Source organism: Stegostoma tigrinum, chromosome 12, assembly GCF_030684315.1.
Source record: "Stegostoma tigrinum isolate sSteTig4 chromosome 12, sSteTig4.hap1, whole genome shotgun sequence".
Classification (NCBI taxonomy): Eukaryota; Metazoa; Chordata; class Chondrichthyes; order Orectolobiformes; family Stegostomatidae; genus Stegostoma; species Stegostoma tigrinum.
Window position 1 is genome coordinate 36879240 of NC_081365.1, and position 15995 is coordinate 36895234.

Genomic DNA, 15995 nt, shown 5'->3' on the forward strand with positions numbered 1-15995 from the left:
GAGCAGGTGAAATCATGACCACCAACAGAGCAGCAATAAAAATGATAGATGCAAGAATTAGGTTACTAGACATTTAGAAGAGTCTGAGACAAGTGGAGATTACCATGATCAGCTAAGGTAAGACAGGGCATGGCCAGGTGATGTTACTGAGGTGAAATAAAATCTTTGTCATGATGACCATATATGTTTGGAAGTTCATCTCAGGTTCAAATAAGTTTCAGTTTCCAGGGATAGGCATAGAGACTATAGTTACACAGTAAACTTTGTACTGGGACTGAAAACAATGGCTTCAGTCATCCCAGTATTTAATTGAAGGAAATTTCTGCTCAAACAAATTAGAAATAGCAATTAAGCAGTCTGATGATTTAACAACAGTAGAGGAATTAAGAAATGTGTTGGTGAGATGGAGATAGGTGTCAATGCACAAATACAAAAAGTACAAAGAACAAAGAATTATTACAGTACAGGAACAGGTTCTTCGACCCTCCAAGCCTGCACCGACATGCTGTCTGTCACAACTATAACCCCCTACCCTTCCGGGGACCATATCCCTCTATTCCCATCCTAGTAATGTAGTTGACAAGATGCCCATTAAAAGTCACTATAGTATCTGCTTCCACTACCACCCCCGACAGAGAGTTCCAGGCACCTACCACCTTCTGTGTAAAAACTTGCTTCGTACATCAATGATGCTATGTTTTTGATGGTTCTAAAATGTAGCTGAGAAATAGGAGACACCAAAGGTTGATCCTTGACACTACCACAGGCAATGGTCTGGGAGTAGGAAGAGAAGCCATTGCAGGTTCTACACTGGTTTCAATTTCCTAAGAAAAGAACAAGGTGAGTTCGGTTTCAATCGCCTGGACGATGGTGCGGAGATGTTAGATGAGTAGTGTGGAATCAGCTGTACCAAACAAAGGCTGCAGATAGGTCAAGAGCAAAGGAAAAGATAGTTTGAATTTGTCACTACTATATTGAATTTTGTGACTTTGATAAGAACTTGCTCAGTACTGATATTTCTGATTGAAGGCATACAAGTATGGAACCTATTCGGGTGGCAACTAAATAGTCAACAGCTTTGGAGGAAAGGGAGATGGAAAAGATTGGTGAGGTTATGGTTGTTTGTTTGAGAAGGGGAATGGAGTCAAATTTTGAAAGAGACAGATACAATGCCTGAAAAGAAAGAACATTTGACAATATTAGCTTATTTGGGAGGAAGGGACGGAAATCACGTGATCAACAATGTAAGTGGAACTAGACTGAGGAACGGGGGTAATACTTATGGGGAAGACGAACGTGAATTACGCAAGAAGATAGATAGTAGAGAAACTAGGGAAAGATCCAAGAACAATGATAATGACATTTTTCTTGAGCTATTATGTGCAGTTAAAAATGGTGGTTTCTCTTTCTCAAATAATGGAAATATGTCATTGACTGACAGATAAATGAAATCACTGAGTTGGTTACTGATTCATTGATGTGTGAGTAGCCCAAAATAAGACTGTACTTAGAAACACTGGCTCACAGAACTGTCCTTGAAAAGGAATACAAAGAATGAATCATCTTAAAGATGATTAAAGGTCTTACTTTCTTAAAGATCAGACCCAGGTTATTAGCCAAGATAAGGCTTTCAATAAAGAATTATTACACAAGGGTGACTTGATTTGTTCATCTAGATAATGTCAACCACTCAACATCCTGTAAAGATAATAAAGTGTGAAGCTGGATGAACACAGCAGGCCAAGCAGCATCTCAGGAGCACAAAAGCTGACGTTTCGGGCCCAGACCCTTCGTCAGAAATGTCTAGGCCCAAAACGTCAGCTTTTGTGCTCCTGAGATGCTGCTTGGCCTGCTGTGTTCATCCAGCTTCATACTTTATTATCTTGGATTCTCCAGCATCTGCAATTCTCATTATCCTGTAAAGATAGCTCTGTACCAAGGACATTAAAAAGCTATATGTTCAATTGCAATGATAGATTGAGACCTTCAAACAAAACCTTCATAAGATACATGCAATATTCAGACTAAGGCTGACTTGAATGACAGTTATTTGCCGCAGTAACCATCCAACTGTCACTTACAAATTGATCACCCACCCCAAAATGTCAATGTTTCCTCAATTCTGGGATACTACATGTCCAAACATTTCATCCCTCCAAGTTGATGGCTGTATCTTAGCTCCTAGGATCTAAATAGTGGAATTTTGTTCCTAAACCTATTCACAATAGTACTGCCTTTCTAACTGGTCCTTGAATTGTACATCATTGAGCTGGTTTTGGTCAACTGTCCTCTTACAATCCTACAAAGAAACGTAGTAGATCTTTACCCACAATAATAGATTTTTTAAAAATGTATTTGTCCATGGGATGTAAGTGTTGCTGGCTAGGCCAGTATTTACTGCCCATCCCCAACTGTCCTTGAGAAGGTGATACTGCAACTGTCTTCTTGCATTCTTGAAGTCCATGTGATGTGGGAAGGAAGGTCAAGAATTATGAGCTAGGAACAGTGAAGTTCCAAACCAGAGGCTTGGAGTGGAACTTGCAGCTGGTGGCAGACTCATGCATCTATTACCCCAGTCTTACAAGTTGGTTCAGGTTATGGGTTTGAAAGATTCTGTTTGAAAAATGGAGCGTGGGGAGTTTCTGAAATGCATCCAGCAGGCTGTACACATGGCAACAACAGTGTGCTGGGGGTGGGGGAAATGAGTGCTTAAGATTGTGAAGGGGGTTCAAGAGGACTGCTTTGTTCAGTTGAGCATCTTCAGCGCCGTTGGAGCTGAACTCATTCAAGCAAGTGGAGACTGTTCCATTGCACTCCTAATGTTTGCTTTGCAGGTGGCAGACAGCCTTTGAGTTACTTACCACAGCATTTCCACCCGCTGACCTGTTTGAGTAGTCACAATAATTAATATGGCTGGTCAGGTTCAGTTTTGGTGAATGATATTAATAAATAGGCTATTAATAATGGGGAATATATTGATGAGTATGTTACGGAATTTCAACAAGTAGTAGTCAGAATTACTTTTGTTGGAGATAGTCATTATCTTGCACTTGTGTGGCACAAATATTACCTGCTATTTAACAAATTTCATTTAAAAAATGGAAAGCTGCCTAGCTGATGCAAGGTCAGAGCAGGACCATGCAGAAAACAAGAGCGGACTACATAGAAGTGATAGTACCTAAGATACAGTAATGGCTCAAAATTAAACTCTAAACTCTAAGACTGAAGCTGAGCAAGGTTATAAACAATAATACTCAGTTGGTCTGATTGTGAACAATACTAATAGATAAAATTTTAACAGATATTAACAAATGGGAGGCATGATGGCTCAGTAGTTAGCATTGCTGTATCACAGTGCTAGGGTTGCCACTTTGATTCCAGCCTTTGGTGATTATCTGCGTGGAGTTCGCACATTTTCCTAGTGCCTGCATGAATTTATACCAGGTGCTCTGGTTTCCTCCCACAGTCAAAAGATATGCAGGTTAGGTGGATTTACCCTGACTAATCAACTGCTCCTCATAAGGTAAACTCTTCCATAGTGACCATGGTTGTGCAGGCTAGGTGGATTAGCTATGGAAATGCAGTGTTATGGGGATAGGTTAGGGGCTGGATCTGGGAGGGGTGCTCTTTGGAGGACTGGTGTAGACTCGATTGGCTGAATGGCCTCTTTCCACACTGTCGTAATTCTATGATTCTAAACAGGTTGAAAAGTAAGCAAAATGAAGGGTTCGTTTTGTCATTCGAGTTTGACAAGCGTACATAAGATACAGAATAAAATACCTGCAAGTGTCTATTCCAACATTTTTCAGCTTGACGGTGTATGCATAGGTAAAACCCTCTTGAAGGACACCAAAGTTCACCTTTCTTGGAAACAGTTCAAAGCCACGAGTTGGTTTCGCTAATATACCACCTGCTATGGGAGCAGCAATTGATACTGTATTGACTTTTCTTCTGACTGGTTCTTCAATAACAGTAAACTGTGTGAAATAAATGTAGAATTTTTAGGAGCATTTAATACTAATGCTGTGCAGAAATTGTCACTTGGGTTGACATTGTCAAATGACTTAATAGAAGACATACTTCCTTGATCTCAATTTTAATGTGCTCTACTAAACAGACAACGAAGGTACCTGCATGAAACCAATGGGATCTGTCTTTAAACATAAAATGTTGGATTTTTGTTGGTGCTAACCTGCAATTTTAACTGTGTCCAGATGGAATGTCATTGTATGGAAACCTGGTGAAGACTTTGGGTAGATGGTCCATAGCCAAAACAAGCCATTTAATCTAAGATTCTTGTCCTGAAGGGAGCAGGAAGAGCTGGAATCCTCCAAACACCCACAGGAATGTGTAGGCCTCCCTGTTCCTGGTACCTAGTTCTTTCCTTTCACAGAGACTCTCCCAAACAACTTTACTCACAGCTGGAATACCTTGCAGACATTCAATTTGAAAACTATACACATTGCAGGATGCGAGAACAAAATTGACAATGTGTTATCATGACTGATGAAGGAAGATGGAGATTTTCAGTGGCGGGTGTAAGTGGACTGAAATAGAATGTAGTAGTGAATTTTTGCATGCTTAGAGTCAATGTAATGTATAAGTATTCTAATGTACTAATAGAGTAAGACTAAGGGTTTTAAAATGAAGCCATCTCTGTACATTGAAGTCTCATTTTTTTAAGAGGAGGGCTTGTGATGATGACTTTAAAAATTTAAAAACCTACCTCTAAAACTTTAGAAAAGGTTATTTTGTCCTGTGTTTTTTTTTGAAGAGAGGTTGTAAAGGCAGAGGTACCAAATTGGCTACTTAAAATGGCTTAAGTAAATACCTTAGAAGGCCTTTAGATTTTTTTTCTTTAGAAAATGTTAGATATCCTATATAAATCTAGTCCCATTTGCCAGCATTTGGCTCACATCCTGGAAAATGGGACTAGGTTTATGGAGGATATCTTGTTGGTACAGATGAGTTGGACTGAAGGGTCTGTTCCTGTGCTGTGCAGCTCTATAAAAAGAAATTGAAACATTGGAAGGGGAGTGGCCAGCTCTGACAGACCAGGCTTTCTAGCTTTTTTTATAGCTGTAGCAGTTAGAAACTGTTTGGAATCCCAGAAGCCCTGGAAACTTCAGTAAATGATTTTTAGCTGCTACTTTCTCTGAAATCTCTCTTTATGTTGTTTCTTCTTGGATTGGACAACTGCTTGTAAGAATCTGTGTCTGAATTTACCTTTTTTCCAAGGGATATGTTTATTTGATGTCACCATATTTGAACAGTTAATTTGTAAAAGGTACTGTATCTAATATTTGGTTAAGTTTTCCAATAGTTAAGTTATGCTAAATTCCTCTTTCTTTTGTTTGTGTTTTAACTACAGTGTTTAAACAAATTGGGCTTTGCTTAACCCTGACTAATTTGACCAGTCATATCACATCTGGAACACACACTTCACCTCTACCTATAAAATAGGAAAATGTTAAGGTCTAGGCTACCTTCTTAAAATATTTTCAGGGAGGTTTCTGGTCTGGGCCATAACACACTTTATCCACAGAACATCATATCTCTTCAAAGAGCTACAGTAAACTGGTTAAACATGATTTCCCTTCCACAAAACCACAGTGACTCCATAAGATATAGCAGAATTAGACCAGTCAGCCCATTGAGTCTGCTTTACTATTTGATCATGGCTGATGCATTTCTCAAACCCATTCTCCTGCCTTCTCCCAATAATCCCTGACTAATCAACTGCTCCTCATAAGGTAAACTCTTCATCCCCAGGATCATTCTTGCAAATCTCCTCTGGACCCCCTCCAATGCCAGCACATCTTTCCTTAGATACGGGGCCCAAAACTGCTCATAGTTCCAAACACAGTCCAGCCAGAGTCTTATACAGCCTCAGCAGTATAGTTCTGCTCATGTGCTCTAGACCACTTGAAATGAATGCTCACATTGCATTTGCCTTCCTAAATGCCAACTGAACTTGAATGTTTACCTTATGAGATTCCTGAATTAGGGCCCCTAAGTCCCTTTGTGCTTCAGATTTCCGAAGCCTTTTCCCATTTAGAAAATAGTCTACGCATCCATTCTTCCTCCCAGAGTACAGAATCTCACATTTTCCCATATAGTACTGTATTCCATCTGCCACTTCTTTGCCAGTCTCCTTACCAGTCCAAGTCCTTCTGCAGTCTCCTCACTTCCTCACAACTACTTCTCCCTCCATCTAGCTTTATGTCATCTGCAAAAAACTTAGCAACAGTGCCCTTAGTTCCTTCGTCAAGATCATTGATGTGTAACATGAATAGTTATGGTCCCAATACTGACCCTACCAAACTCCACTAGTCACTAGATGCTACCTTTAAAAAGACCCCTCTATCTCCGGCCTTTTGCGAGCAGGTCAATCCTTTATCCATGCTGGTAACCTTCTGATAACACCATGTGCTCTTATTTAGCAGCATCCTGTGCAGCACCTTGTCAAAGGCTGTCTGAAATCCAAATAGATCATGTCTACCTGGCTCTCCTTTGTCTAACTTGCTCATTACCTCCTCACAGTACTCTAACAGATTTGTCAGGCATGAACTCCCCTTAACAAAGCCATGCTGACTAAACCTACTTTATCATGCGCTTCTAAGTACTCTGCAAGCTCATCATTAACCATCCTCAGCTTGACTACCATGAAATTTTCCAAATGCTGTACCAACTTTAATAATAGCCTCTAACATTTTCCACATAATAGATGATAAATCAACTAACCTGTAGTTTCCTGCTATGTGGCTTCCTTTTTGAATAAGGAGTTACATTAGCTATTTTCAAATCTAATGGAATGTCCCTGAATCTAGAGAATTTTGCGAAATTAAAACCATTGAATCACAAATCTCACTAACAACTCCTTTTAAAACACTAGAAGGAAGTCAATTAGGCTCACCCTTCTAGGTCCATTACTTACTTTATTAACTTTTGCTTTTTAAGCATCTATAAAAACTCTTACTTTCTGTTTTTTATTTCCAGATAGTTTCTTTCCTTGTTAATCCTTCATTGTTTTATATATTCTGTCCGATCTTCTGACCTATTAGGCATCATTGTACAATTATATGCATTCTCTTTAAGCACTTGGAGTAGTGTTTAGTTTGGTCTCCTTCATTAAAGAACAATGCAGAAGTTATAGGGGAAATGCGAGAAAGATCTACCAGATTGATTCCCAGGACAGTGGTATTAACCTAAGAGGGCAGATTTAGGAAACTGTCCCTACACCTTCTAGATTTCAGACGAATGAGGGGTAACCTCTATGAAACATACAAATTTCATACAGGATAAGACAAACCAAGGTACAATTTTCAGAATAAGAGTGTGGTGAATCTTTGGAACTCTCCACACTAGAGAACTGAGGAGATTCAGTCAATGAGTATATTCAAGACAGAGGTCAAGAGATTTCTGGATGTCAAATATATCAAGGTATGTGCTCATAGTGCAGGACATTGATATTGAGATAGTAAATCAACCACTGTTCGTACAAATGGTGGAGTAGAGTCAAAGGGCAAATGGCCTCCTAATACCTCTATCTCGTGTATTCTTATGATCCAAAATATCAGAGGCAGTGGAACAACTTGAGAAAGGTGCTGGTGGTGAGGTACAGCTACGTGTTGCCAGCATATGTTTGGAACTTGGATGATTCCACTGAGGGGCTACATGCAGAAAATGAATAGAAAGGAGTCAAAGATATATTCTGGTGGAACTCCAGAGTTAACAGCATGAGGGCAAGAAGAGGAGCCATTGAAAGTGGCTCCCTACCATGAATAATTAGGGATGTAACCAACAGTATGGCTACCGAACTCGACAAAATGAAAGAGAAACATTGGACGATGTTATAGAGGTCGAGGAAGTAGACAGTCTTTGTGATGGCTAGATATAGGGTTGGAAGGTGAGGTCAACCACATGTAAGGCTGAAGATAGATTAAAAAGGATGAGGTGGGATAACTTGCTATAGTACCATGAGAGGTCATTTATAATTTTCACGAGGACTGTATCAATGTTGTGGAAACCTGATTGAAATGTTTTAAATGGGATGACACGTGCAGATACTGAAAGTCTGAAATATTCTGGTCAGGCAACATCTGTGGAGAGAGGCAAAATTAACATTTCAGGGCAATGATCTTTTATTAGAACAGGGAAAGTTTTTTGAAAATAATAGATTTTGAGTAAGGAATGGATGGGAAAAGGAGTAAAAGGAAGTTCAGATGAAAAATCATCAACTTGAAAAATTAACTCTACCTCTGGCTCTTCGTGGATATTGCTGCACTAGCTGTCTATTTCCAGAATTTTTGGTTTTTATTACTTAATATGGATTACTATATTAATTAATACTGACACAAGTATTCAGCATTACCCTTACCTTCTGATTTGGTAGTGAACCTGGCTTTGAGCTTAAAATGGCTGCTGGGAGTTTTATTTTCTCTCTCCTTGGCTGGTTAGCAGCATCAATCATCAGGCTTTTGTTGAATATGATGTTATTTCCATCAGCTGGGAGCTCTTCAGGTCTGTATTCCACCACTTGGTTTTCTTATTAAAGTGAAAGTGTACACAACACAATCAGACTAGAACACTAATTAACATTCTTTCTTTTGTGGCAAGAAGAATACTAAAATTAAAAAATATATATAAATTGTGTATTAGTAATTAAAACATACACTTTTCAATATATTTTTATGTATTTGAAAAAATTCATGACAACTCACCAGGTGAAACATTAAAAAAACCCCTAAAACCAGGATATGTAGCATTTATAAGTCTGATGCTAATAAAATGGCATTGCTGTTCGAAACACATTTTATGTCAAATTCAATCTTGGCAATGGCATCCATGTGAGTATTAGAGCTGGCACACAGATCAGGGGGATTGATTTTCTGAAGAAGGGAATAGGCTCAAAACGTCAGCTTTCTTGCTCCTCTGATGCTGCTTGGCCAGCTGCGTTCATCCAGCTCCACATCTTGTTAACTACACCTTGATATCACCAATGCCATTTTCAGCTTCACCAATCCAGCTAAAGCCATGTCAGAACATACACACCTCAAATTTAGTGTATAGCTGTAAGAACATATTGCACAACACGAGTTAATATGCAACTCCTTTCAGGTAAACTGTTGATTAATCTCTGCTGGCTCTGTTTGAGGCTGTGGAAGCATCTGGTGATCTGCAAAGTTTGTTAAAGTTGGTTATGACAGGGAGTGAGACTGCATAGTGCATGCAGAGAAGATCTAGGTATTAACATCAAGGAATCAGGTCAGACTGATGGTCTCAGTAATGGTGCTGTAGTTATCATCTTTCATGGGCTGCAGAGGGGGTAGCGGAGCAGAGGCAGCAAAGATGATGTTAGGCTGTGAAAAGTGCTCTCAATATAAGGACTTATCTATCTGGTGTTTTCTGAAAGCATTTCTCTTATCTTAATCTAAGCAGATACTGTTTGCCTTTTGTCTGTGTTTTATAAAGGAAGGACTAAGAGAAATTTGCCACCTCTTGCAACCTCAATGAAGAGAAGTTCAAATTTTGTTGGTGGCTATAAGAGTAACAGGCCTTAACTTCTTCACATTAGGAGCAAGTGGCATTTATAATTTCTCCCAGTTTGTTGTTCACTGCTGCACGAGGAAGATGATGAACTAGACAAACTATGCTGGAGGGTGCTGCTGAATGTGCTCACTCTGGTCAGAGAGGAATTGGCAAAGTTTTGCTGTAAATATCAGGTTTCTCCAATGATATCATCAACTACTCGTAAGTAGTTTTGTGGCAGCTATAATGAAACGCTGAATGCACCACATTACAAACATTGGCATCATTAAATGTGTGGTTAGTGTGCAAATACGCTCAGCATATTTTTCTGGTGCATGCCTGTTAACTTTGCTGCTGTCATGATAATGCATTTATTCCAAGCCACTTTTCTCCATATTTAAGCCATCACATCAAATCCAAGATTGACTCCTGGGCAACAAGAAATATCTTCTTGACACCTAGGTCTGTCACTTTGTTTCACAAGCCAGTCACACGACTAGTTCTCTTCTCAGTCACCTGCTCTCATTCTTTCTCAGACAATCCCTTGGAATTGAGGACTACCTGCATCTAGTCAAGTTTGATGGGGTCTAAGATGGCGGATAAATCCAATAAAGAGGTGTGTGGTGAATATGCACCTCTTACAACTTGTCTTCCTCTCAATGTGTTTAGTCCCTTATCAAATGGTGCCTTTTACACTTTGGTCACAAGTCAAACAATCCCAGGAGCCAACATGAATGCTGAACATCTCAATAGATGGTTTGAGGTAATTGCTAAAGGATTTCTCCCAAGAGGATGAGTTCTGAACAGAACCATTGCTTTGGGAGCGTGGTGTCAGGCATACAAATAACATGTCTCAATCAGTGCATCAGTGATAATGGGAACTGCAGATGCTGGAGAATCCAAGATAACAAAGTGTGGAGCAGGATGAACACAGCAGGCCAAGCAGCATCTCAGGAGCACAAAAGCTGACGTTTCGGGCCTAAAAGAGGTCGATGAAGGGTCTAGTAGCCCAAAATAAGACTGTACTTAGAAACACTGGCTCACAGAACTGTCCTTGAAAAGGAATACAAAGAATGAATCATCTTAAAGATGATTAAAGGTCTTACTTTCTTAAAGATCAGACCCAGGTTATTAGCCAAGATAAGGCTTTCAATAAAGAATTATTACACAAGGGTGACTTGATTTGTTCATCTAGATAATGTCAACCACTCAACATCCTGTAAAGATAATAAAGTGTGAAGCTGGATGAACACTGCAGGCCAAGCAGCATCTCAGGAGCACAAAAGCTGACGTTTCGGGCCCAGACCCTTCGTCAGAAATGTCTAGGCCCGAAACGTCAGCTTTTGTGCTCCTGAGATGCTGCTTGGCCTGCTGTGTTCATCCAGCTCCACACTTTGTTATCTCGGATTCTCCAGCATCTGCAGGTCCCATTATCTTTGATAGGGTGCAGAGCTGAGAAGTGGCAGATGGAGTTTTACCCTGGAAAGTGTGAAGTGATTCATTTTGGAAGGACAAACTTGAAAACGGAATACAGGATTAATGGAAAGATTCTTGGAGTGTAGAAGAGCAAAGGGATCTTGGGGTTCATGTTCACAGTTCCCTGAAAGCTGCCACCCAAGTGGATAGAGTTGTTAAGAAGGCATATAGTGTGTTAGCTTTCATTAATTAAGGGATTGAGTTCAAGAGCCGTGAAGTTATTCTCCAGCTATACAAAACCCTGATTCAGTGCAGCTTGTTTTTGATTCAATGATTGGCAAAGTGGCCTGGGAAATGATACTGTTGTGAAACTGGTTTTGTTACCACTGAATTTGGAAGATTTTGCACAGGCACAACAGGTAGCATTTCTCTAGTGCTTTGCGATGCTGTTATGGGTTGTCCAAGTCTCTGAAGCATATGGGATCAAGGAAGTCACTGCTGCCTGGTGATCTATGACCTGAGTGTGGAGTTTGAGATCCTGGTTCCCAAGTACTCTTTAATTTAGTCAATCTGAAGTTTAACTGGCACATTGCTGAATGGGGTTCTGCTGTGGGAGCTGGCTGGAGGGGTACATTTTTCATTATGTTTCAAAGTAGGAGTCCTTTGAAAGAGTTGATAATGACCTGGAGCTCAGGTTGTGTGTGAGCATGAACACGTGTCACTCTCATGCTGAAATAACCATGTGGGACCAGCATGAATTACAAGGAGAGCCATTTAGTCAAACCATCACAGATGAGACCAACTCGAACTCTGATGTAACGGTTTTGCTGCTTGGATCCTTGTGAAGGGGGCCTGCAGTACTCACCGACATCTGTGTTCCAACAGTTAGTGAACTATTATAATCTTCACAAACTGCCGTAATGAAGGTACAGCTCTTGTTGCCAAGCTGCAGGATGTGAGTTAACTTTTGTAGCAGTGCTAAATGTGTGAAGCTGTGAATCTTAGATGTAGGTTGAGCATTGTAGAAAATGTTCAAGGAAACCCAAAGATATTTAAGTCTTTTTCATAAAAATGCAAAGAGCAAGAAGATTGAAAAAGGAAAAACTTTCAGAGTCCAAAAGGGTAATGTGCGTGTGGAGGAAAATAATGTAGGTATGATTCTTAATTAATACTTTGTCTCTGTCCTTCTACTTAATTACAATATCTGAATCATCCCTCTCTTATAGAAGTGTACCATGCTGAACTGGATAAACAGGCATAAAGATAAAATTTGGGGTCTTAGCATTAATGAATGTGGTAAAATTGCCAAGGACAGATGTAACCTATCTCAAGTTGCTTAGGGAAGCAAGGGAGAAAATAATGGAAGTTCTGATCGTCACTTTTTAAACCTTCTCTGTCTACAGATGTGGCATCAGAAGGATGCTAGAGGCATGCTAATATTTTATCATTGTTTAAATAGGGAAAAGGAGGAAATATGGAAGTCAGCCCAATCTTGGTGATGTGTGGATTCTGGAAAACATTCTGACAGGCAGTATAAATCAGTATTTAAAACAATATGGAATAATCAAGGGCAGTCAACACAAGTCTTGTCAGGCTAGCCTGATGTGTTTTTGAAGAGATTACAATGAAGGCCAAGTGCGGTAGAGAATTTACGGTTGTCCTTTGACGAAAAGTAAGACCCCATGGAAACCTAAGGGAAGGTGACAAATTGGAATGAAAATTCACTCAGTGACAGGGAGCAAAGGTGACGGTTAACAGATGTGCTTTTGACTGCCAGGAGGTTTACAATGGGATTCTGCCGAGTTCAGTACTAGATCCTTCAGTATTTTTGGTTTATATTATAAATGTGGGAGGGATGTTAAAGAAATTTCTGGATGATACAAAAACTGCCTATGTGGTTGACAGTAGGAAGAAAGCACTAAATTGCAGGATGAAATCAATGGAATGGTCGGAGAGGTGGTATATCTGGGGAGAACTAATAAGGATTTGGAATGTATAGAGGGGCAGAGAAAAGTACAAACCTACGGCCACAGACACCGAGTGTAGCAGTAACATGAGATAAGGCAGTCAAGAAGGGATACAGAATAGGTGTTTTCATTGGCTGAGGCACAAAATGTCAGATCAAAAAAGTTACATTAAAAATTTATACAAGTCTATTAAACCACCATTAAGAGTAACTACTCACAATTCTGGTCACATTTCAGGGAAGATGCTAAAGGAGAATTTCTTTTTACTAATAAGGTGGTGTTATGAAGTTATGTAGCATGTTCATGAATTGGAAGGCAGGAAGATAGAATTTGTTGATAAAAATGATAATGGGGAAAAGCAGTGCGTTGTCTCTTTAAAAGATGTTTTCTGTAGTTTGAGATTTTTAAATTGTATGTCTGTGAGCAGCAGCTGGAGGATGCCAGTACAGAAAGTACTAAAATTGAAACACTTATATTGAAAAGCCACACAGGTTTTTTTTTAATTAAGATAACAATTTTGAATTTTAGCTAATCAATTTGGACCAGGCTCTGAGATACCAAAAACTAATCAAATTTAAAACTGATTCAGAGAAAGTAGGAACTGCTGATACTGGAGAATCTGATTCAAGAAGGTCAGAAAGAAGGGTCCAGACCTAAAATGTCAGCTTTCCAGCTCCCCTGATGCTGCTTGACCTGCTGTGTTCATCCAGCTCTTTACCGTGTTATCCCGAATTCAAAACTGATGGTTACCAAAAACTAATCAAATTTAAAACTGATTGTTTAGTATCCTGAAACCAATTATGTTATCAAAATATTGATGTGTCATTTGGGGGTATACAAAGATGAGGGCATTTGAAAAATCAGAGCCCTGTAATCTGAGGGCAGAGCCAGCCCGCCATCTGAAAAATAAGCCCCAAGCTCTCACAAGAAATCAGCAGGCTCTGTAAGAAAGCACCGTCTTATTGATAAAAGGTACCATGGTATTTTCAGCTAAGAGTCTTCACAGAAAAAAACATCCCTGACAGTAGAATTAACGGAAGAAAGTCATTTGTGATGTGAGAGGGGGTTCCAGAAGACACAATCTCTCCAAGTTCGCACAGACTAAGTTTTAATTTATTGTTGCCTTATATAAGTGGGACATGTTTATTTGAACATGCATTCCAGTAGAGTTTAGTTCAGTTAGGGTGTAGTTGGTAGTCTAATGGAGAATTATTTAGGTTTGTTAGTATTTCTGTTCGTTTGTTCATTGTTAGGGTTAAATAAATAAATATTTTCTCATTATTTAAAAAGTGGATCAGGAATTTTCTCTCTTTTAACCACACATTTAGGAGATTATGAGTGGAAAGTTGAGCTCTCTGGGTGTTTCACGGGAACCTCTAATTCTGTATAGCAAATTGATTGGAGCTTGTGTTTTAGCTAAATTATCAGAGGGGTTTGGCCATTCCCCCGACCCCCGTAACAAGTGGTGAATCTTTGGAATTGTCTAGCAAGGAAGCTTAGGTGTTTAGTCTATTTAAAGTAGAAGTTAATAAATTCATATGAGTAATGGGAAATGGGATAGTGTAGATAAAGGGAATTGCATTGTTTGATCAGCCATGATCATATTAAATAACAAATGGGCTGAATGTTGAATTCTTATGTTTTTATGTGGTTGTGCTTAAAGACATTTCTGAGGAGAATTAGGAGGGTATTGCTAAGAATGGAGAACTTCAGCTTTGAGCAAAGACTGTAAGGCCTGAGAATGCTTTTTATGGAACAGTGGAGGCTGAGAAGAGATTTAATCAAGGTGTACCAAATTATATGGGGGAGTGGGGAAGTGTAGATTTCAAGTAACTAAGTAATTGGCAAAGGAGGAGGAAAACATTTTTCACCCAGAAGATTTCCCACAGTCCAAGGAGTGCAGGCTAGGTGGATTGGCCATGTTAAATTGCCCATAGTGCTCAAGGATGTGTAGTTTAGGTGGGTTGTAGGCGGATGGGTCAATGTGGACTTGTTGGGCCGAAGGGCCTGTTTCCACACTGAACGGATTCTCTGATGATGATGATGACGAGAACGTGGAATCTGATAGGATGGTAGAGACAGAAACTCATTACATTTGAAGAAGTACCTACATAAATACTTATAATGCACAACCTATAACTCTTATGGCCAAGAACTGGAATGTGGGCTAATGGTGGATAGCTCATTTTTAGTTGGCACAGAAATGATGGGCTGTAAATGCCTAGGTATTTATAAGGGCTTGTGAGGAGTGAAGCTGCCTGTGATTCTAGGCTCTTTTGTAAGGTCAGGGTATTACACTGAAGTTTTTGTGAAAAGATCCTCAGAACTAGATTTCTGGAATCAGTCACAATGATTACTTGCTCCCACTGCTTTCTCCGTAGCTCTCTGGAAGTCCTCCTAGTCTTGCGACGGAAGAGAACATATTTTTAGAACATAGAACAGTACAGCACAGAACAGGCCCTTCAGCCCACAATGTTGTGCCGACCAATGATCCTCATGTATGCACCCTCAAATTTCTGTGACCATATGCATGTCCAGCAGTCTCTTAAATGACCCCAATGACCTTGCTTCCACAACTGCTGCTGGCAACGCATTCCATGCTCTCACAACTCTCTGTGTAAAGAACCCGCCTCTGACATCCCCTCTATACTTTCCACCAACCAGCTTAAAACTATGACCCCTCGTGCTAGCCATTGCTGCCCTGGGAAATAGTCTCTGGCTATCAACTCTATCTATGCCTCTCATTATCTTGTATACCTCAATTAGGTCCCCTCTCCTCCTCCTTTTTCTCCAATGAAAAGAGACCGAGCTCAGTCAACCTCTCTTCATAAGATAAGCCCTCCAGTCCAGGCAGCATCCTGGTAAACCTCCTCTGAACCCTCTCCAAAGCATCCACATCTTTCCTATAATACGGCGACCAGAACTTTTCCATCCCATAGTTGTAGCTGATGATCTTTGAGCATACTTGTGGTTTGTAGAACCATATTCACTCTTTCTCCTACTCCCGGGACACTTTTTCAAACAATTCTAGTTGTTCAGAATGCCTCTCACTTATAGGAGTAGAAGTCTGATGAAGGGTCT

General features: G+C 39.9%; 1 protein-coding gene across 4 annotated transcripts in view; it reads right to left on the minus strand.

The window, feature by feature from the left end:
* The window catches only part of spag17 (sperm associated antigen 17), a 239250-nt gene that overhangs the window by 11690 nt on the left and 211565 nt on the right, over window positions 1-15995 (minus strand). For all 4 annotated transcript variants that reach the window (XM_048541477.2, XM_048541476.2, XM_048541475.2 and 1 more), the window contains 2 exons: window positions 8381-8547; window positions 3781-3977 (listed from right to left, as the gene is read on the minus strand). In XM_048541477.2, the coding sequence (XP_048397434.2) occupies window positions 3781-3977; window positions 8381-8547 (364 nt within the window). The remainder of the gene's footprint in view (window positions 1-3780; window positions 3978-8380; window positions 8548-15995) is intronic.